General features: G+C 38.6%; 1 protein-coding gene across 4 annotated transcripts in view; it reads right to left on the bottom strand.

Annotated features, from left to right (window-relative positions):
• Window positions 1-22934, bottom strand: part of LOC149932353 (dual specificity tyrosine-phosphorylation-regulated kinase 1A-like) — a 101194-nt gene that overhangs the window by 3999 nt on the left and 74261 nt on the right. For 3 of the 4 annotated variants that reach the window (XM_090156866.1, XM_090156867.1, XM_090156865.1), the window contains 3 exons: window positions 11228-11481; window positions 246-434; window positions 1-166 (listed from right to left, as the gene is read on the bottom strand). In XM_090156866.1, coding sequence (XP_090012992.1) covers window positions 1-166; window positions 246-434; window positions 11228-11481 — 609 coding nt within the window. Of the gene's footprint in view, window positions 167-245; window positions 435-496; window positions 627-11227; window positions 11482-22934 lie in introns of those variants that run through there. The other variant, XM_090156868.1, reaches the window with a different exon arrangement.

The raw sequence follows: 22934 nt of genomic DNA, 5'->3' as shown, positions 1-22934 counted from the left end.
CTATTTTATCTTTCCCAAGTTGATAGTAGCTGCCATTTCCTTCGTGATTATTCATCATTTCTAGGAGTTTTACTTCAATTTGCGCCTGATTTAAGAAGGGTTTCTTATTTTTTATTATTTTGATGGCTACATGAGTTTGTTCGTCATTATCATATGCTTTCACAACCTAGAAAAGCACAAAAATATATTCGAGTAAAGCTACCAATCAATAATATCCAAATAACTTTTAGAGAAAGTCTAATTACCTGTCCAAATGAGCCTTTTCCAATCAACGAATCAATTTCATAACGATCAAGGAACTTCTCGCCATTGCGAATTATATAATCATGATTATCGTCGTCGTAGCCATCATTATATAACCGTCTTTCCTTCTTGTGGCTTGTGTCTTCCCCCTGCGGTTGCTGCGCTCTTCTTTTCTTCTTTGCATAATAAACCTGAATGAAACAATTCATCAAAAACTGAAAGATATCGTTGGGGAACAGCAAAATATAAGTACCATAGTCAAGCCTAATTAAAAGTTAAACAATTTAGGAGATAATAGAACCCCTAACCACCTAAGCTATATGTCAATCGCTTATGATGAAACAAAACTGACACTAGTTTTTTTTAACAATTGTTGTTTTTTCTTGGCGGACGACTCGCGCTACAAACTTGTCCCGTTTAATTTTTTAAGAAGGTCGAGTATATGTAATATATTTAACTTTGCTCGGACCCGTTTGATAATTTTTTCAGAATCGCGGACATAGCCCCCCACCCCTCCCCCCGGTTAACTCGCGAAGCCATAGCTACATAAATTTTTGCTCTATATGCGTACTTCTCGGTTGGATCACTGACTATGGTCTCCCTTCCTCAATAGCAGGTGGTTCCCAATTGATAGATCATGACCGGCGAAATTAAGTGTCCGAGTAGTAAATTGCTTCGAAGCCAGAATGAATGGCACTGAATATCTATGGCTTCTGTCACGTATGCCCGCAACCATCTCTCTCTTTCTTTAATATTATCAATCACGGTTTACGTCATTATGGGCTCAATTACATCACGCTAACCATCAGTATTCTTATCCTAAGAAGTCCTTATTCTTCCGCGTCTCCTCAAAACCGCAACGAAAGTCACTAATCTTCCACGGGTTGCTTCATCATAGAAAAATACGGAAGTCGTCTTTGTATTATCTAAAACATCAACCTATCATACTGGAAAATCGCGTTTGAATATTTATTTTTCTAAAGCTAAAAACCTGCCTTTCAATTGTCCCGTTACAGATCTGACGACTCCTTACAAAAGGGACAAAGCCAAGAACAAGTGGGACTAGCATACGCAATGATACCACCACGAGCGGCAAAACATATCCAACGTTTATCATATATTTCTAACGATAGAAATATCCATCAAAGTTATCATAAGTTAAAATGAAATATGGACAATCTCAAAATGTCACTGACAGGGGTCATTTAAAAAAAATCAAACTTAATTTCAGAAATGTATTTAGATTTGTAGGTGAAAATCGACAAAATCACTGGAAAAAAAACCCACTTTCGGCCCAATTTAATATTTGCATAACGAGGGCGTGTAATATTGTTCTTCGCTATCGATTGATGTACTGTTATGGCTTTTGGCGTTTGGTGGCGGCTACAACGTCGCTTACACCTATAGGCGAATATGGTACACACAAACCCCCAAGGATTGCTTGTAAAAAATTAAAAGGATCTCATTGAGTGGTCTTCGGTCTTCCGCGCGATACAATTCTGCATAATCGGTTTTCTTACAATACATTTAACGTCATGGACAAGATCTAACTTACAGAATTAAGCCTAACATTCATTAGGAAGCTAAGCCCTAGGCAGTACGGTGGTATCAGTCTTTGCTAGGGTTAGGCACTCGCTATCTGCCTTTGAATTGTCCGTTTACGGATGATTCCTCGCAAATGGGACAAGGCCAAGTATTAGTGGTACTAGCGTCCGCAGCGTCATACCACCACCCGCGGAAAGAAAAGGAAATAAAAAACGAAATGTCGCCCATCCCGCGTCGATAATAGGTTCCTAAAGACGGATGTCTTTATCGAGGAAAGTTCAAAGGAAGGGAGAGGGTACCGCAACTAGCCCGGTGGTACCGAGGATTCTCCGCGCTCATCTTTTTATCAACAAACACGACTCCTTACACCATCAACGCGACAATAAATCCAACAGTCCATTAACCCGGGAGAGAGAGCGCGCAAAAAAGAGACGACGCGGTCTTTAGCGGGTTCCCTTATCCGAGAAGACGAAACGCCAATGGAGCGGAGAAAAGCTAAATTCTACGCGCCTTTAGTTTTCTATTAACCATCCGAATAACTTTTGGCCAGAGATTCGCATCCCATTGTCCGGACGAGGGAAAACATTTTTCATAACTAGGTTTATAGGCCTAAAGAATTCGGCAGATATTCCGACTAGCACTATCACCCGAGTTTATATAAGCCATTGTTACGATTTAAACTGACCGTTTCAAGTTAAAAATAATAAAATTAGCCGGTACCACGGGACGAATTCGCTACCCTAGACACGGTATCAGACAATAGAATCCTTTGGAAACAGACCACTTTAAAAAAATATAATATATTCGTATAAAAAATGTCTAAGAATGGCGTTCTTTCTTTCTGTCGGAGAAAAGCGATAAACCACTTAAAATTTCCAGTAACCCAGACGATTTTAATTCTAATGAGATTAGTGCCTGTTCGGTCATCTCAGTCTGCCCGGAGGTAATTAAGAAAGATCCGTGTACCAATCCGAAATATCTAGATCTACGATGAGATCCGGAATTGGACCGAGAAAGGATTTTTAAGAGATGAAGAGAGATAGAGACCAAGAGAAAAAGTGGTTCGGAGTTTTAACTTCCGCGTACGTAATAGAAGGGTCTGGAAAAGTTTGTTGCTATGGGGTTTTCGCAGTCGTCTGCGCTAACTAAAAGGGCAGACGGGCTCTTTATGTCCGCGTAGACGACGAGGAATATATTTTCCGGACCTAAACTGGCATTAACCTGCGCGCTGGATTTGAGAGGCGCGCGTTTCCCGTCTAGCCGAAAACTTTTCTTATCCAGTTCAATAAAATGGTCCAGACTCTTCGCAGACGGAAGAGTCTCGCGGTGAGACGGAGAACAGTGCTCAGGAAGCGACCTCGTCTAAAATATATTCGCTAATAACTCCGCGAAAGACGTTTGGATTTACGCCTGGAATAACAATAAGAGCGAAAATATTTTAAAATGATAAACTCCCTAAATCGAAAGTCTCAGTTTTCCCGAGTTCCGGAAATTAAGAGCGAAAATCCGAATAAGAAAAAACGCCTGTGTGTTTTGCTTTATTTTCGTATATACAGCATGTATTCCGAATGCCTACGTGTAAGCTAGAAAAAAGGCGTCACGGACATTAACTATATTTTAAATATTAAATTTCAATTGCAACAAAGGACATCGCGCTTCTTCTATGGGATTTGGCTTTGGACATATTTTGTTCAAATTGAAACATGTTGTTGGGCTTGATCAAAGGAGCAAAATTGTCCAATGCCATTTTTCCCTAGCTCCTATAGTTTGTCCAGTATCAGCGGTCAAAAATTGACAAAACTTACAGGGTTGCCACAGTGTTTTCAAAATCAAATTCCCTGACGTTTCCATGTTTTCCCTGACCATCTAAGTAGATTTTCCCTGACTTATTTTGGGCCAAGATTTTGTATTTTTTAACCTATATTTCAGTTGAAGTTTCCTATTTGCAACATTTCCCTATATTTTTAGACTAATTTTTAAAATTCCCTGACTTTTCCCTGATTTTTATACCCATATTCAAATTCCCTGACTTTTCCCTGATTTTTATACCCATATTCAAATTCCCTGACTTTTCCAGGAATTCCCGGTTTTCCAGGTACCGTGGCAACCCTGACTTAGTATAGTCTATTTGTTAAAAGGAGTGACGGCCCATCGGTTAGCGATGTACGTTCACGCGTCGCTAGTCCGAGCTCACTATCAATAAAGTTTTCTTGCCAAGATTTTTACACCTCTACTTCATTATTAATTATTTCTTTGCTCGCAACTTATTATTCGATGAATTTTCGTACGTGGAATTATTTGTTATTCAATATTTTATGAGCAATAATAAAATAAAACATAACATAAAATAAATCAGAATTTATATGATTAACCATTTCGTTGAATCCCACATTCAACACTCGCTGATAGGTAAGAAACAGTCACTCCACAACATATCAAACACATATTTATCGATACAGTCACGGTCAACTAATTATTTACTGAGTTCGTTCATCATGCGATCAGAACGTCGTACGATCAGAACGAAACCAAATCCGACGCTCAGTTTTGGGAAGCACCCCGAATCTTGGAAAGAAAACTCTATTGATAGTGAGCCCGGACTAGCGACGTGCGAACGTAGAACGCTAACCGATGAGCCGTGGCTTCTTTTGCAAATAGACTATACTAACGAGGAGACTACCCGAGGTTATAATCACCGATTTTGTTGAAACTAACAAGGAGACGACCCGAGGTGGTTCTCACCGATTTGGTTCAAAGTTGGGGGATTGTTAGACCTAGATGTAACATGCAACCCATTAAAGGGAAAAGCTACGCTGGGCTTCCGTTTTGCCATGGCAACCAAAAATGTTTTTGACAACATAAAATAAGAAAAAGTATATGTAAAATAACATGCGAAAATGACAAATTCTAAGGGTCCCCCCCCCCTGTGCAAAACTTCAATTAATCAAAAAAAAATTATTTAAAAAAAAATTAAAAAAATAGTAAATTTAACATTTTTGGATTACTTTAGCAAATAGGGGGGAATAAAAACCATTTGGGGTGAACTCGAGCTAATTTGAATAAATACGTCGAAATTTTAGGTATAATACAAAATATTTGTAAAACTTATGCCGTGAGAACTGCCATATATTTTCACCGATAAATCTTAAAATTTCTACATTACATTATCTGAACGATGTAAATAGATTTTTAGATTTCGATAGAAAAACGACGCCATTTTATAAAATGGTGGATACAAATATCTTGCAATAAGTTAGGTAATTTGTATCCGATTAACCTGAGATTTTCTACGTTACATTATCTGCCCGAATGAATTTGTACTATAGATTTCTATAGAAATCCGACACCATTTTGGAAAATGGTGGATATCAATAAAACTCATCGTGCGATAAGTTCCGTAAATATTCGTCGATTAATCAGACATTTTCTACGTTTCATTACCTGCCCGAGTTAATTAGACCTATGGTTTTTCCAATAATAATCCGACGCCATTTTGAAATGCGATAACTGCCGAAATTATTTGTACATTAATTTGAAATCTGCCGTATGCAAAATAGCGCATAACAATATATCTCTTGATTGTTATTAGAAAAATTATCGATTATCAATAATTTCCCGAGTTATCAATAATTTCCCGAGTTATCAATAATTTCCCGAGTTATCAATAATTTCCCGAGTTATCAATAATTTCCCGAGTTATCAATAATTTCCCGAGTTATCAATAATTTCCCGAGTTATCAATAATTTCCCGAGTTATCAATAATTTCCCGAGTTATCAATAATTTCCCGAGTTATCAATAATTTCCCGAGTTATCAATAATTTCCCGAGTTATCAATAATTTCCCGAGTTATCAATAATTTCCCGAGTTATCAATAATTTCCCGAGTTATCAATAATTTCCCGAGTTATCAATAATTTCCCGAGTTATCAATAATTTCCCGAGTTATCAATAATTTCCCGAGTTATCAATAATTTCCCGAGTTATCAATAATTTCCCGAGTTATCAATAATTTCCCTAGTTATCAATAATTTCCCTAGTTATCAATAATTTCCCTAGTTATCAATAATTTCCCTAGTTATCAATAATTTCCCTAGTTATCAATAATTTCCCTAGTTATCAATAATTTCCCTAGTTATCAATAATTTCCCGAGTTATCAATAATTTCCCGAGTTATCAATAATTTCCCGAGTTATCAATAATTTCCCGAGTTATCAATAATTTCCCGAGTTATCAATAATTTCCCGAGTTATCAATAATTTCCCGAGTTATCAATAATTTCCCGAGTTATCAATAATTTCCCGAGTTATCAATAATTTCCCGAGTTATCAATAATTTCCCGAGTTATCAATAATTTCCCGAGTTATCAATAATTTCCCGAGTTATCAATAATTTCCCGAGTTATCAATAATTTCCCGAGTTATCAATAATTTCCCGAGTTATCAATAATTTCCCGAGTTATCAATAATTTCCCGAGTTATCAATAATTTCCCGAGTTATCAATAATTTCCCGAGTTATCAATAATTTCCCGAGTTATCAATAATTTCCCGAGTTATCAATAATTTCCCGAGTTATCAATAATTTCCCGAGTTATCAATAATTTCCCGAGTTATCAATAATTTCCCGAGTTATCAATAATTTCCCGAGTTATCAATAATTTCCCGAGTTACCAATAATTTCCCGAGTTACCAATAATATCCCGAGTTACCAATAATATCCCGAGTTACCAATAATATCCCGAGTTACCAATAATATCCCGAGTTACCAATAATATCCCGAGTTACCAATAATATCCCGAGTTACCAATAATTTCCCGAGTTACCAATAATTTCCCGAGTTACCAATAATATCCCGAGTTACCAATAATATCCCGAGTTACCATTAGTTTCAAGAATTACCATTAGTTTTAAGAATTACAATTAGTTTCAAGAATTACAATTAGTTTCAAGAATTACCATTAGTTTCAAGAATTACCATTAGTTTCAAGAATTACCATTAGTTTCAAGAATTACCATTAGTTTCCAGAATTACCATTAGTTTCAAGAATTACCATTAGTTTCAAGAATTACCATTAGTTTCAAGAATTACCATTAGTTTCAAGAATTACCATTAGTTTCAAGAATTACCATTAGTTTCAAGAATTACCATTAGTTTCAAGAATTACCATTAGTTTCCAGAATTACCATTAGTTTCCAGAATTACCATTAGTTTCCAGAATTACCATTAGTTTCCAGAATTACCATTAGTTTCCAGAATTACCATTAGTTTCCAGAATTACCATTAGTTTCCAGAATTACCATTAGTTTCCAGAATTACCATTAGTTTCCAGAATTACCATTAGTTTCCAGAATTACCATTAGTTTCCAGAATTACCATTAGTTTCCAGAATTACCATTAGTTTCCAGAATTACCATTAGTTTCCAGAATTACCATTAGTTTCCAGAATTACCATTAGTTTCCAGAATTACCATTAGTTTCCAGAATTACCATTAGTTTCCAGAATTACCATTAGTTTCAAGAATTAACAATAATTTCCAGAATAACAAATTATTTCCCAAATTACCAATAATTTTCCAAATTACCCAAAATTTCCTGAATTACAACCATTTTCTGAATTAACAATAATTTTCCAAATTACCAATAATTCTACAATGCCAATTGAACTAATTTAATAATATTTCAATTTTCCCAAATTATGCCCAAATGATAAATTTAACCATAATTATTTTCTATTAATCCAATGATATAAGAACTTACTGAATATTATTGCATTTTGTCGAAATGTATTAAAATTTACCCATTTTATATGGATCCATGAACTTCCTATAATTTTTTTTAACAATAACAATATAGAATTTATTGCACCAAGGGTTACATTGATGTGCGTTATTTTGAAAAAAGGAGTATTTCTTTCAAAAGAAATAGGACTAATTAACTCGGTTAGAAATAGAAAATTTCAGAATAGTTGACGAATAATTACGGAACTTCTTAGACATGCACCATTTTGCAAAATGGCTTCGGAATTCTTTCAAAATAGAAAGGACTTATTTATTCGATCATTTAAGGAAACAGAAAAATTCTGATTTATCGCCGAATAATTACGGAACTTATATGACATCCGCGATTTTCCAAAATGGCCTCGAATTTTATTAAAATTAATAAGATTTATTATCTTTAATAGGTAATGTAAAGTAGAAAATTTCAAGTAACTGGACAAATAATTTCGGCAGTTATCGCATTATGAGATATTGATATCTGCCATTTTGTAAAATGGCGTCATATTTCTATCACAGTGTAAGGGGCTTATTTATTCGATCAGAAAATGTAATGTAGAAAATTTCACGTAAATCGACAAATAATTTCGGCAGTTATCGCATCATAAGTTATATTTATATCCACCTTATTTCAAAATGGCGTCGGATTATTATTGGAAAAACCATAGGTCTAATTAACTCGGGCAGGTAATGAAACGTAGAAAATTTCTGATTAATCGACGAATATTTACGGAACTTATCGCACGATGAGTTTTATTGATATCCACCATTTTCCAAAATGGTGTCGCATTTCTATAAAAATCTATAGTACGAATTCATTCGGGCAGATAATGTAACGTAGAAAATCTCAGGTTAATCGGATACAAATTACCTAACTTATTGCACCATGATTTATATTTGTATCCGCCATTTTATAAAATGGCGTCGTTTTTCTATCGAAATCTAAAAATCTATTTACATCGTTCAGATAATGTAATGTAGAAATTTTAAGATTTATCGGTGAAAATATATGGCAGTTCTCACGGCATAAGTTTTACAAATATTTTGTATTATACCTAAAATTTCGACGTATTTATTCAAATTAGCTCGAGTTCACCCAAAATGGTTTTTATTCCCCCCTATTTGCCCAAAGTAATCCAAAAATGTTAAATTTACTATTTTTTTAACTTTTTTTTAAATAATTTTTTTTTGATTAATTGAAGTTTTGTCATTTTCGCATGTTATTTTACATAGACTTTTTCTTATTTTATGTTGTCAAAAACATTTTTGGTTGCCATGGCAAAACGGAAGCCCAGCGTAACTTTTCCCTTTAACGGGTTTCATGTTACATCTAGGTCTAACAAACCCCCAACTTTGAACCAAATCGGTGAGAACCACCTCGGGTCGTCTCCTCGTAAGTGGGTATGTAGACCTTATGGTAACATGAAATTTCGCCAAGGGAAAAATTGCAATGGGCATTAGTTTTGCCATGGCAACCGAAAATGTTTTTGAAAACATAGTATGTATATTTAAAAAAAAATAGATCCAAATTGACAAATGAAATGAATTTTAAGATATTTTGGTCAATTTGATCAAAATATGTAAAAATTGATCAATTGTTATTTTCAATGAGAAAATATACGTACTGGATTGTCAAAAACATTTTCGGTTGCCATGGCAAAACTAATGCCCATTGCACTTTTTCCCTTGGTGAAATTTCATGTTACCATAAGGTCTACATACCCACCTAGTTTCAACAAAATCGGTGATTATCACCTCGGGTAGTCTCCTCGTAAGTTTCGTCCACCTTTGACCGCTGATACTGGCCAAACTATAGGAGCTAGGAGAAATGGCGATGGACAATTTTGCTCCTTTGATCAAGCCCAACAACATGTTTCAATTTGAAAAAAATCGGTCGAAAGCCAAATCCCATAGAAGAAGGGCGATGTCCTTTCCAATCATCTTGTACATTAACTTAACAAACACAGGAGGAATATTATCGAAAAATAATTTTTCGAGTTACCTAGTTTTGGAAATAAGGTAGCGAAACGCGAGCATGTCAATTTAAATTAATTTTTAGACAAACCGCATTTTTCGAGTTACCTGGTTTTGGGATTCGGGAATAAGGTAGCGAAACGCGAACGCGTTAATTTCAATTGGTTTCCAAACGAACCGAATTTTTCGAGATACCTGGTTATGAAAATGAGATAGCGACATGCGAACGAATTTTTTTGGGGTTAGATGGCGCCTGTATCACCATAGCGCGAACGCGGGTCGGTTGGGTCCCGCGAATTGGCCAGAAATCTCCTTTAAAATTAAAATTTGTTAATCCAACCGAAAACGTAGTTCACAAATAATCAGTACTGACTAAAAATATAATTTTCAACAAAGTCGGTCTTAATTTAAAAAAGTTATGTACATTTGAAGTCGAAAATCGCTAAATTTAAATCGCCAACAATTACTAAAATGGTCCAATGCCCCACTTCCGGGGCCCCAATCTCACAAATATTACCAATACCGGCGAGGGCGTGATATTTGCAATCGATTGACGTATCATGTGTCTTTGTACCTCTAGCGTACAGCGAGAAATCGGGCGAACACCGGCGGCGGACACAATAAGTGAAACTAATACAGTTTACACACAAATCCCTTAGGATTGTGTGTAAAAAGGCCCGAAGCCCCGAATAGAGCTCGGTAAATTTAACAACTTGACAAGAATCTATATTGCGCACAGTGGCAGCGGAAGGAAAAAAATTGGTGGGGTACAAATGTAAAAGTCCAGAGCACCCTAAGCGCTCCGAGAAAATTATATCTTTGTATGGCATATTTGCTAGTAATTTTCACGACAATAGAAAATATTTATTTACAAGGGTACGAGCGCGCGCTACAGTCGCCAGTGGAGGAACATTGGTTTTTCTAGCGCGCGCCCAAATTTACAAGGGTACGAGCGCGCGCTACAGTCGCCAGTGGAGGGACATTGGTTTTTCTAGCGCGCGCCCAAATCGCTCGTGCGAAGAATATACTAATAAAGCTGGGTCTCGTGACGTAAGAACAACTGTACATTTTAACAAGTTTGGCAAGACCATTTTTTATTTTGTAAAATCAATTATTAAATTATTTTATTAATTTATATAGTTATATGAATAAATAATTATAGTATGTATAGTATAATTATTATTTAGGAGGGTTTTGGAAAATAATAGACCAAAATGTAATTTACGAAATTTTTTTGTGGACAATTTGGGGGGCACAAATAGTTTTGATTGTATCCCCGCCTGAAATCTAGGATGGTAGTTGGTGCCCCCCTATTCCGCCGCCACTGATTGCGCTCTTGGTTCCAACCAAATATCACACGCGTGCTAAATACAAGTTCTTGAGTTCGTAGGATCATAGTTTCTTCTGGGAATATAGTTTATAGGCAAATGGAAGAACATAAAATAGATACTTTCTAAATGTTTTTTTTGGAACATGTTGATGGTTTCCCGGAAACACAAAAAATATAAATTAAACTTACACTTACTTAATTTAGTTTTCAGTAAATTCATTAGCGTTTTAAACCTACCCAATAGGCCTAAAATCTTTTAAAGCATACAACGTGCTTCGTATTTTGGGGGAAAGGTTTCGCGATTCTCTCGGTAGGAGCGCTATTTCGAGAAAGGAGATTGGTTCAAAATTCGTCGAACTCACCTCGTTGATGTGTTTGTAAGTTTTGATGAGATCGACACTCAGCTTGCGCAAAGGGGCCGTCGTCGGGTCTCGTATCTTGTAATTGATTCTCGACTGGAGGGCCACTAGGTCGTTGGTCGTGCCCTGATGTACTCTAGTGGCCGCCATGGCCACCAGCTGATCCTGCGTGACCAGTTGACCGTACATTGAGCCCCCAACCGTCGTCGTTGACATCCCGCCGCCTCCGCCAACAACGTGACCTTTGCCCTGGTCGTCTGCAAAAAAATATATACATTTTAAAACTGACGATGTAAAAGTAAAATATATACCGCGATAAGTTTTAATCGTATTTATCCAAAGGAAACCAAATTTATTTCAACTTCGCGCTCGAAGGAACTCCGAAAAAATACAAAGTGAAAAAATAAGTATGTTGAGATAAAGAAAAAAAAAAACAAGCGAGTCTAACCATAAGTGTATAATATTTTTACATAAGTGTGACACTTCCTATTCTTCACATGCAAAGGTTTTACTGAGATCTATTCACAAGACAAACTGCATTACGGGCTTTGTCGCCGTTTTGCGTGCGCTCTCTCCCGTCTTCCGCGTCACACGTAGCCTTTGACAGCGCCTCGCTAAGGGGATATTTTCTTCTGGTGATGACGTCACTTCGTTACTCGTAAAATATTCCCCAAAGTGACAAACGTATGAAACAATGTTATAGACTTATGGTTTAACGTATCGAAAGGATTCTCCAAGAATGCAAACTTAACGAAAATGAAGCCTATAGAGGCGAGGATGCGGAAATAAAAATAAAAACAAAAAACACCGATCCCCAAAAAGTATAAGATTTTTTTTATATTTCAAAATTTGTATCCGCTGCTGACCAAGGGAGAATAGAGAAGCGCATAAATGAGGAAAAGAGAAAGGAATAATTTGATACAAAGTTACGAAGTATAAATTTAATTGAAATAAGGATTATATGTATCGTCATGTTTTGGTTGAATACATTTTTCGCGTGACTGATTCGAACACGGCAGTCGGCACGCGAAACTGCGCACCAACCGCCTCCCCCCCCCCCCCCCTTCCATATCCACATATACGCGCACACGTAAAACAGGACTTCCATTTTCGAACCCCTTTCCTCCGCTTATTACCCAAAATTTCGACCGCAGAGCATTTTAATGACGCGGGTAAACGTTAACATCGGTTTCTACGGGCATGATTTTCGATTGGGAACTTCAAAATGTACGCTGAATATCAATTTCGGAAACAACGTAATGAAAATAACAAAACGAGATTTATCCTGGAAACGAAAAAGCCGGAATGCGTTTATTTATACTGTCGGGAGAATGTTGAGACAATCCGCGGGCAGGGTTGCCACAAAATTTTCAGATTCAAATTCCCTGACTATTCCCTGTTTTCCCTGACCACTTTAAGAGATTTTCCCTGACTTATTAAGGGCAAAATTTTTCTTTTATATTTTACTTTAATCAGAAGTTAATAAATTTGGATGGACTTATATTTCAGTAAAAAGGTTATTGCAATGTTGAAAAAATTAGCCAAACATTCAAGGAAATAAATGATAATCGTGTAATTTGTCATACATCTAGAGATTTAAATTACCTTCAAAAAGTGCCCAGATAAAATTAAATTCCCTGATTTTTCCCTGAATCTTTACAAATTCTTAAAATTCCCTGACATTTCCCTGACTTTTTAGGCCCATTTTTAATTTCCCTGATTTTCCTGACGTGTGGCAACCCTGGCGGGTATCATGGTTGAATTTTCCCCCGGCACGAGACGGGGAAAGAAAAACGTCACGTGCCGGTGCGTTTTTCAATAGCGTCAGTTTTGGGGAACCAATCAGATATCGGGATGATTTTAATTTTAATAAGGGGAAAGCAGTGTTTTGAAGTGGTAAATGTCAGGCGTCAAATAATGCGGCAAAAAGTGGTAAATACCGACATGGCGAATAATACTTTTACTCGCTAATATGCCAAATAGTGGCAAATAATAAATTTTAATAAAAATAAACATACCAAAGAAAAAATATATTTGTGTTTTTTTAGACAAATATACTGGATTAGTTGCCAGGTTTTGGGATAGAAACTCAATTATAGCCCAATATAGTTATTTATTTTGGCTATTTTTCAACGATTTTTCCTGAGTTTGAATATATCTTTAATGTGTTTTTAATGGTTCTTTTGTGGAAAACTGAAACATTATCTCACACGTAAGTGATGCTAATATCGGAAAGAGTTAATTCAACATTTCAAGCAACAGCTTTATAATTGGTCAGAAGACGAAGATTGATAAAAGTTTATTAGTTTAACTGCTTAAAAAATGTTTAATCTGTTGAATTTGCAATATTAAATACTTTTGATGATAAAAAACGTTCGTGAAATAAACTTGTAATTACTTATTTACATCATTTAAATGCATTTACTGATTATTAGTCACTATTAGCCACTGACAACAAAAAAGTTGCATTTAGGTAACACTGGGGGGAAAGTGCTTCGAGGGGTCGGACATTCACCAAAACTGTGTACGGGATTTCACGCTGGACTTCAAGATTTCTTAATGGATATCTGATCTCTTAACTTCTGTTTTCTCATCGGACTTCGCGATTTCTCGTTATATTTCTAGATTTCTTGTCGGATTTCGCAATTTCTAGATATTCCGTCGGCTTTCTGGATTTCTTTCAATGTCGAAATTACGTATTTCACGTAGTTTCCAATAGAGGGCGTAACGGCACGATTTTCAAAACTAAATTACTACGAGTGCTATTGGAAATCAAGAATGTAGTTAGGTAAACAGACCAGACATAATGCAGCACCCTGTTCGCCTAGAAAAACAACGCCCCTTCGCCTTTCCGCCGGTATAGGGGAGAATATCTTAAGGATATCACGAAAACAAAGGCTACAGTTGCGGTTTCATATTTATTGTTAACCCTAGGAGCAACAAACACAAGGCGAACGCAGCTAGCCTTTAAACACGCTAAGGCAGTGTTGCGTACAAATTTCATTGGACGAGGTTTTACGCTGAACGTTTTACGGGCGGGGGAAAGGGGGGGGGGCAGACAATTTCCGAATTTTCCCCTTCCGACGGCAGCAGGCGCTTAAGCGTCTAACCAATGAAAACTGTACGCAAGAAAATGCACGACTTTTGAGTTTTGACGGGTTGCGTTCTGCTTGTGTGGGGTGCTGTGTTTGTCGCTCCTAAGTTAACCTAACTACATTCTGGCGAAAACTAAATGCGATTATTTGGGGCCTCGTGATTCTAGGACGAAAGTCCACCCCCATTCAGCCTTCATATTTTCTCTGTTAAACTGAATACATTGATTGAAGGTGTAAATTCGTAACAAATTATATAAATACAACTTCGGTACATAAATAACGTTGCAAAACGGGTACTTTGACCGCTACGAATGAAACCTTTATTTCGTGTCTTTTAATAATGACCAAAAATTGAATAAGAGGGTTGCTAATGTAGGGAGCGAACTCGCGAAAAGAGCCTGTGTCCGTTGCGAAAGCGTGTCCAAATCCGGAGCCAACACAGATACGATATTTTTTCTGCCCCTCTCTCCACCGGGGAATGGTAGGTGAGCCAAGGGCGCTGTCAAAAACTTGAATGTCGGGTTATAAGCCGAGGATTAAGAGTCGGAGCGACGAAAAAGGAGGGAGATGACTGACCGTGGAGGGGGTGATTTTTAACGAGTGTCCGCGGCCAAAGCGGAGTGAACGGTGGCGTTTTATAATAAAAGGGAGGAACGTGACGGGGTTACGTAGGAGGAGGCTTTAGTTTTAGCAGCGGCCAACCTCCGAGCCAGCGCGATAAACCAATTAGAGCGGGAACCTAGGAACGTGATGTTCCGAAATGTTTGCGGTGTTACGGGACTTAACCGCCATCATTTCCGCGCCCAACCAAACCTGGCCGTACTACCGCCTTACCGGATAATTTCGCGAAAGTCGGGTCAGAGGGTAAAGTTTGTAGGCCAATTCGACGCGCCGTGGCAGCCTTTGACAAATATACATCCGGGGTTATAGCTCGCGACGGACCAAAGTGAGAGAGTGACCCTTCCCGTGGCTCGCGAATCCGCCGCGACATTTACAAAATGTAGTGTCATTGACTCCGCTACATCGCCGCCGCTGTTTCTCCTTTTTTTCTCCCCAAAATAAAGGTAGATAGATAGAGAGAGAGAGGGTATTGTTGGGAGGGGTACCGCGGCCCGCAATAGCGTACGCGGAGGCTGGGCGGAGCGAGTTAAACCCTCGTCGGGTGACGGATGATCGAATTAATGTAAACGCTCGTCAGGACGATAAGCTTCTCGGCAACGCTTCTCCCTCCTACCATCACTCTACCCCGACTCTGCACCGAGCAGAAACGGAGGGAGTCGGTTACCGGCAGCGTCGTCTTAGAGGTAGAGAGACGGGGGGGGGGAGCAAGGCGGAGATTGGCGCCCTCCAGTCTCAATGCCGCGAGACCGAGACGTATACTAATACCGCCGAGAAGCTAAATTTAGCGCGCCCAACAGACTTTAATTGGGCTATTTCTCGTACGGAGACTATGGACCGAGAGCTCGAAAAAACCTTCGGACGAATTCAAACGTCAAATCTGCTTAATGGAAAAATTTAAATAATTTACGATTTAAAATATTCACTCGTTTTAGAATTACGAATCGGTATAAATTAATACGGCATTTAAAAAACTGACAGACGACAAAATAATATTAAATGTCAATGAATTTACATTAAATAACGACACGAATATCAACGTTGGGCCTATTTAACAATTTGTTTAGCCAAAAAAAAAGAGCAACAGAGAAGGCGAAAAAGAAGATTTACAATAAGAAAATATAAGACAATTGGCCCGCGAGATGTCTTGGACGGGGGGGGGGGGATCGTCTGGCATTGCTGGAGAAGGATGAAAGCTGGATTCGGAGAGAGAAGACTTAAGGTAATAGTAAAAAGAGCAATGTACGGGGATGCCGGATAAGAGAAGACGCCGTTCTCGGGGAAGGGCGGGGGGTTGGCAAGAAGCGGGAGAGTGATGGAGAAAAGCGCGAGGGGCATTAGAGGACTGATTTTAGGAAGCCCTGGCACTCAGTCACGCTGGAAGATGCAGCAGCCTCTCTCTCTTCCGTCTGGTTCCGCGCGACGGCCCTTTTAATGGCGTCGCGGCATCTACGGCCCCCGCCGTTGTCTCTCTCTCCGGGCCGCGTCTGGCTGTTTCTACGCTCGTTGTAGGCGCACCCTTTCCCTCTATTCGCGCCTGAATTCTACCTCTACCGCGGACGGACGCCGCGGGCCGACGACGACCGGAGAGAGATCGACGCCGGGCAAAATGCGGCTGATCCGCCGCTATGACCTCGGGAGTATATAGCCCCGGTATACGCGCGATCATTCTAGAAATACATACATTGGAAAGAAGAAGAGAAAAGAGCCGTACCTCGGAGGCGGAGGTCGTAAAGAAAGAAGTAAAAGGCGCGCGCCGGCAAAAAAAGTGGGTCTCGCTGCTGCGGCGGCCCGAGATAAGCGGCGGAGGATATATGTGGAAGGAGAGGGGGACGACGCTCAATTAGATAGCTCCAAGATTACCTTTTCCCATTCCAGTCCTTCTCTGGTTTATTTTATTATAACACGTTTCTAGACCGTGCATAATACGAATCTAGAAAGATACGAAAAAAAATGGGGAAGGGGGCGGAGAAATAGCACCTACTTTTGTTTCAGCGTCGCTAAATCAAGCTCTTTTTATCCTTATCTGAAAATCGTAAATAAATAATCCCTATTCCCTAAAGAAAACAAGGTAAAAGCGGGTTGCGTATTATATGATACTAATCTAATTCTATTTCCGCTCCCTTTATTTTCTCTCCGCCCGCTATACTTACACGGAGGCGTCGGGCTTGGCGAAGGTCACCCCCCCCCCTTCCTTTAATACTTTCAAATTATATTACCCGTATAAGAATAAAGTTATTCTTGGTTTTGGGCTCGCAACGAAATTCCTACAACGAGAACCGGGAGGAAAAAAAACGCGAAGCAAAGGTAATCGAAAGCGGCGCAAAATGTAATAAAGAAGGACGAACCTAATATCGCTACAAAGTTGCTGCCGTGTAAAATTATTATGCAAATGTATTTCGACAAGAGTGTAAGATGACAGAACCCGATATCGGACGCGTTCGCCTCGAAGGATTACAACACCAATCAAGAAAGGGGAGCGTGGGTGTGCGCGTGAAAGACGATTGTTTGGATCTATATGAATTATAGGAAGGAGAGAGAGAGAGAGAAGAGGAGGGGAGGAGGGAAACAGAACGCTGACGTCAATCGAATGACGCGCTAGTGGAAAATCACTTCGTCATCCGCGCGCGCGAACGCGAATATTTCCGCTACATTTACATCTGTTTGTATATACGGCTCTATAAGGTGAGAGTGAGGCGCGTTACGCGTTATTCCGGGAAAAGGTAGAAAATCGGAGAAGGGTAATTTAATATTCAACGAGCTGAAATATTTAAGCTCAAGTCGCAATTTCAAAAACGAGCTTTCGAAATCAAATATTCCTTATTTGCTGAAACTTGAAATATTAAAATAAGCTCTTTACCCGATTGTCGATACCGTAAAATCGGTGGGGATTACGGATCGCGTCTTTCGTCGCAAACAAAACATTACAAACTCGACGGCAACTGTTTGTTCGCGTCTAATTAAATTGCCGAAATCGAGTGCTGGGTCATTAAAAACCTAAGAATATCGAGAGGTAAAGTGATACGAATTGAAACTTTTCGGAAATCGGGATTATAATATTAAATTAAGCTTGTTTTTAAAGGGGAGGGGGTGGGGCGAGATTACGCAAAACCAGCTTCTAAGCGGCTTTGGTATCTAATTCCGAGAAAAGGATTAAAAAAATAAGTAAAAATAGCCACCGAATTCCGAGAAAAGAAAGTCATTTCTAGCGAATCGCGATAATAATGATAGCGAACGCACATGCGGAGAAACAATATTACACTCGGTGAATAGCCGACGCAGTGGCGCACGCTTTCAACACTGATGATCAGTTTATGCTAAATAACAGGAAAAAGCACGCGGTAGACAAAAGTCAACTTTCCAAGGTTCTCATTGGCCAATGTCATGTTTTGTCAATTTCCAACTCATTCCCGTTTCACCCCCCACGAAAAGTAACTTCCCAAAAAAGGTTTTCCTAGAAAACCCCTATTTATATTTCCCGTAAATGGTACATAATGTATAATGGTTGTAACGGACTTAATTCCTCGGTTTTTATTTAAAAAAAAATATATATATATATATATATATATATATATATATATATATATATATATATATATATTTGCGCAAATTTATTATGCCGGAAATTATTTAAAAATTATTAAATATTCTATGTTGAGTTTCAATTAATAAAGAATTGCGTTTAAATAAAAGATTGCCTTAAAAATAAAATTAAAACCCAGTGAAAATAAACGGGAAACATGGCGGGTCTCTAAATTTGAGAAGAAAGCGGCAACGAAACGAGGCCGCGGGATCAGTGTACCTTAAAGGGCGACTGTAAAGTAAGCGAGTGAAAGAAGAAGATCGAAAAGAGGTTCCCCGTCGGGATGGTGACGAATGTATTTATAACACCTTCGGATACTTCAACGGGAGTCACTGGTCGCGGACGACCTATGAGACGAAGAGTAGCGAGAGAGACAGAGAGAAAACAGAGATAAAACTGGCGAAGCTTCCGAAAAGCCCTTTTGGCCGTGGTTCACGACACGCTGTCTCGCGCTTAACTTCGACAATTACCCGGCACTGGGTTCAAAAGTCTAACCTCGGCGCGTTGGTTCGACAGCGCGGTGTCAAGTGACGCTGTCGGGGTTCTTGGGGGCTCGTGAGCGGAAGAGTTCGGCCACTGCAGCGGCGGCAAAAGAGGGTTTTCCCTCTTTCGCGTGTTCTATAATGAAGACGGATTACGAGCGGCGCCCGTTGAGAGGGAGAGAGCCAATCTTCGAAGCAACATTGACGGGGCACCCCTCATCTTCCGTCCGAGAAAAGTAGATAAATACGGATACTCTCCCTTTAAAGCTTATGCCGGCGTCTTAATACAAACATTAGAGCGATCCCATTTCCTCAAATTAGACGGATCGACTAAAAATAACAAAATTACCGGAATAAAAGCCCCTCCCCCTCCCCGGGAAGCAAAAACGTTTAAGGGTCATACTCCCGACTCTCGTTACATTTTAGAAATAAACTACTAACTATAAGCTAGTTACATTAAAATCCACGATAATACAAAAATGTTAATCAATCAATAGTACTTAAATAAAATGGCTCATTTTAATTTTTTAAGATTCCGAATCCCATATAATTCTGACCTATAATTTGCCTACATACGCCTGTAGAAATGTTCTAACCGCAGCACACCGGTGTTCGGGAAGAAGTCGCCCACCAGGGAATAATAAAATCCATAACTAGGACATTAACAGGAATTTGCGAAGACGGAACGACATAAAAACCTCGCGATAAATTAATTTTATACCTATATGAATTGCGTGAGAGTTTATCGAACGAAAACCAACGAGCAAAACACGCGAGAAAAGAAAAACACAAAACACGGGGAAGAAACGTATACCACTACGTTATCTCGAAAAAATGTTAAGAAAGTTGGAAGGGCGTAGCTTCTTCGATAAGCCGAAGATATTATATTTATTAAAATTTCAACATAATAATAGAGCCGAAAAGGAAGAGGGAGACAAAGTAATCCGATATAAAACCCTTTATTAGTTGGGCATGGCCTTCCTTATTCCTATAAATTGATATTCACGCGCAATGATTATAGATAGATAAAATTTCAATTAAGTCGACAAAATACATCACCGAGGCTATATATCGGCGCGTTTAATTCCTGTATTTTTTATAGGAAGGTACTATACACAGGAATTTCTCTCCCGAACCTCCGACATTACATATAGGTATACGAGAGTGTGATCTCTATAATTTTCTACATAAGCCTTTGCTCTATCACTTTTTTCTTTCTCTATTTCGCGACGGGAGTATCACGGGGTCACCTACGAACGACGATTTCCCGAATCCGAGATCACCCCTTTTATTCGACAATTCGTTTCAAACGGGGAAAGAGGGTAAAGTCGTCGCCATAATTCCGACGGGAACTTCCCGGTAAGTAATGTCCGGCTTAGAGGAAGAACAATGTAAAAAGAGGAAGAGAGGGAGAAAAGAGGGGAGGGTGGATATTGGGTGGAAGGGCTCTTCCCCGAGTCTGTCGTTGCTCCCTCTAGAGGAAGAAGCGAGTGAGTTGCGCCGGCCGCGCGAGCCGGGGCTATTTTTAGCATCTGCTATCGATCCACGGCCAGCGAAAGGGGGTCAAAAAGGAGAGGAGAGCAAAAAAAGAGTCGAGAAAATGAGGACAAGGCGAAAAAGCTGGCGAGAGGCCCTGCTGGAGATCGGCTGGTCTATAAACGCGGGGGAGGCAGGCGCCCGGGGGGGGGGGCGTCCGATAGAGCGCTAAGGCCAGACTGCGTGCCATCTCGAACAACATTTCCCCCCTCTTTCTATCCCTCAAATACCCATCGGTCAATCCGAACGATGGCTACCTTCTCCGGTCAGCCAATGAGAAAACAATTCTCAGAGTAAAAAATATGGCATTTCCCACAAAGAATTTTTTTAACGAAAGTCTGACCGCGTGTCCGTGACCTTAAATCATTTAGGGTAGAACTTAATCGGGAGATTTATTCTGAATTTTCGCATTTTTTATTTTTTTTGGGACTATTCAAATATTGGCCAACCGATTTCCCGGATATTTTCAGATTTTCCCATTGATATTTCTCTATTTTTTTTCCAGGCACAAAGGCACCCAATGTTTTAAGATAATTTCAATAAATAATAAGGTTTTCTTATTATGTAACTTACCAGGTAATACTCAGCTAGGCTAATACCCAAGGCACTTCCTTAGGCCTAAGTCATCATGCGACTTTTAAAGCCATTAATTCAAGTGGACGGTTTACAATGCGTAAGAGGGTGGTGCCACGCGAGCCAACAGCTCCCTACACTAACTATTTTAATTTCCCTAATATTTCCAGGTCTGTATAAACCCTAGTTTTTTAAATGCGCACCCACTAAAATTATTTGCAATAAATATTTGGTGATATCAATAATAACCTTGTAAAATCACAGATACATTAACTAATAGCGTCCTTGTTGATCATTCAGATAAAAACTCAATCGATATCTTCGTGAAAATCAAGTTTTAGCGTATTTGAAACGACTCTCTCGAAGGAATGCATATTTATTTTCCCTTTGAAATACAAATTCCTTTTATAGCAGGGAGGAAACCATTTACTGGATTCGCGGGTAAAAAAAAAATAAAACTAAATACTATAGCACTTTAAATACAATTATAAAATGCGCCAAAAATAAATCAATGAAATAAAAAATAAAAATTAAAAGGATGATATATACAACCAATATACTGACTATGCACAATCAACACAAACCGAAATGTCAAGAGATCAAATTGTCCTTTTTAACCGATAGCGACGATCTCATTCCAGTGTGTTGGGAGAAGCGATCTACCAGGAGCAGCAAGTTCTGCTAAGAAAATGAAGGGGGAAAACTTAAACACATTACATAATTATCGCGTTTATCTCGAGTTAATTTGCATTATAAAACGTACAATAGAAAGAGAGAAAGAGAGAGCGAACTTTAAGTGAAAATAAGGTGTTCAGGATCAACGCCTTCTGAGCAACAAAAAAGTCGAAAAGCGGGGTTTTAATGCCTATCATTCTACGGCCCAAATAGAAAAATAACAAAACCAGGGTGAGTCGAAACGGAGCTGAGTCAGTTAACCTTGGAAGTAAATCGAGCAAGGCTAGACACGGAACGCCGGGAAAAACCGCGCCGCTGTTCAACCAAAAAGAACGAAAAAACACGCGCAGAGGGAAATGCATATAGATTCGCGTACAAGTTAAAACTAAAATTTAATTACGAGGCCAAACGAAAGAGGATTTTATACCGACCAAAAAATAAATCGGCGCCAGTTCTAGTATCGCTTCGCTTGCCGTACAAATATTTTACAATATAGATAAATCGAACTTTCATAATTAAATTTAACGCGTGTATTTAATAAAGCTAATAAATTACCAACCCAAAAATAAGCCTCAACATGAGGATATTAATTTCAAAACTCGTTAGGTTACTACAACAGGGTTGCCACAGTTTTTTTCACAATCAAATTCCCTGACTTTTCCAGGTTTTCCCTGACCATCTCCTTTAGTTTTTAACCTATATTTTAGTAAAAGTTTCCTATTTGCAATCGATATTAAAGGGAATATAACCTCAGGTATTTGGTGTGGAACACCAACGTTTGCAGCTCTGGCCGCTCTTGCCATTGACTTTAAAAATGTTTGGCGCCACTGTACAGGGAAATTTGAATAAATGAAGGGGTCTTCCATACAGATTGTTTTGCAGGTTATATTCCCTTTAAATTCCCTGATTTTTAGACTAATTTTTAAAATTCCCTGACTTTTCCCTGATTTATATACCCATATTAAAATTCCCTGATTTATATACTCATATTAAAATTCCCTGACTTTTCCCTGATTTATATACCCATATTAAAATTCCCTGACCTTTCCCTGATTTATATACCCATATTAAAATTCCCTGACTTTTCCCTAATTTTTAAAATTCCCTGACTTTTCCCTGATTTATATACCCATATTAAAATTCCCTGA

The sequence above is a fragment of the Leiobunum rupestre genome, chromosome 8 (assembly GCF_980474605.1).
Source record: "Leiobunum rupestre chromosome 8, qqLeiRupe1.1.hap1, whole genome shotgun sequence".
Taxonomy (NCBI): Eukaryota; Metazoa; Arthropoda; class Arachnida; order Opiliones; family Sclerosomatidae; genus Leiobunum; species Leiobunum rupestre.
The sequence above is the reverse complement of the archived record's forward strand: the minus strand, read 5'-3'. Positions and strand labels throughout refer to the sequence as shown.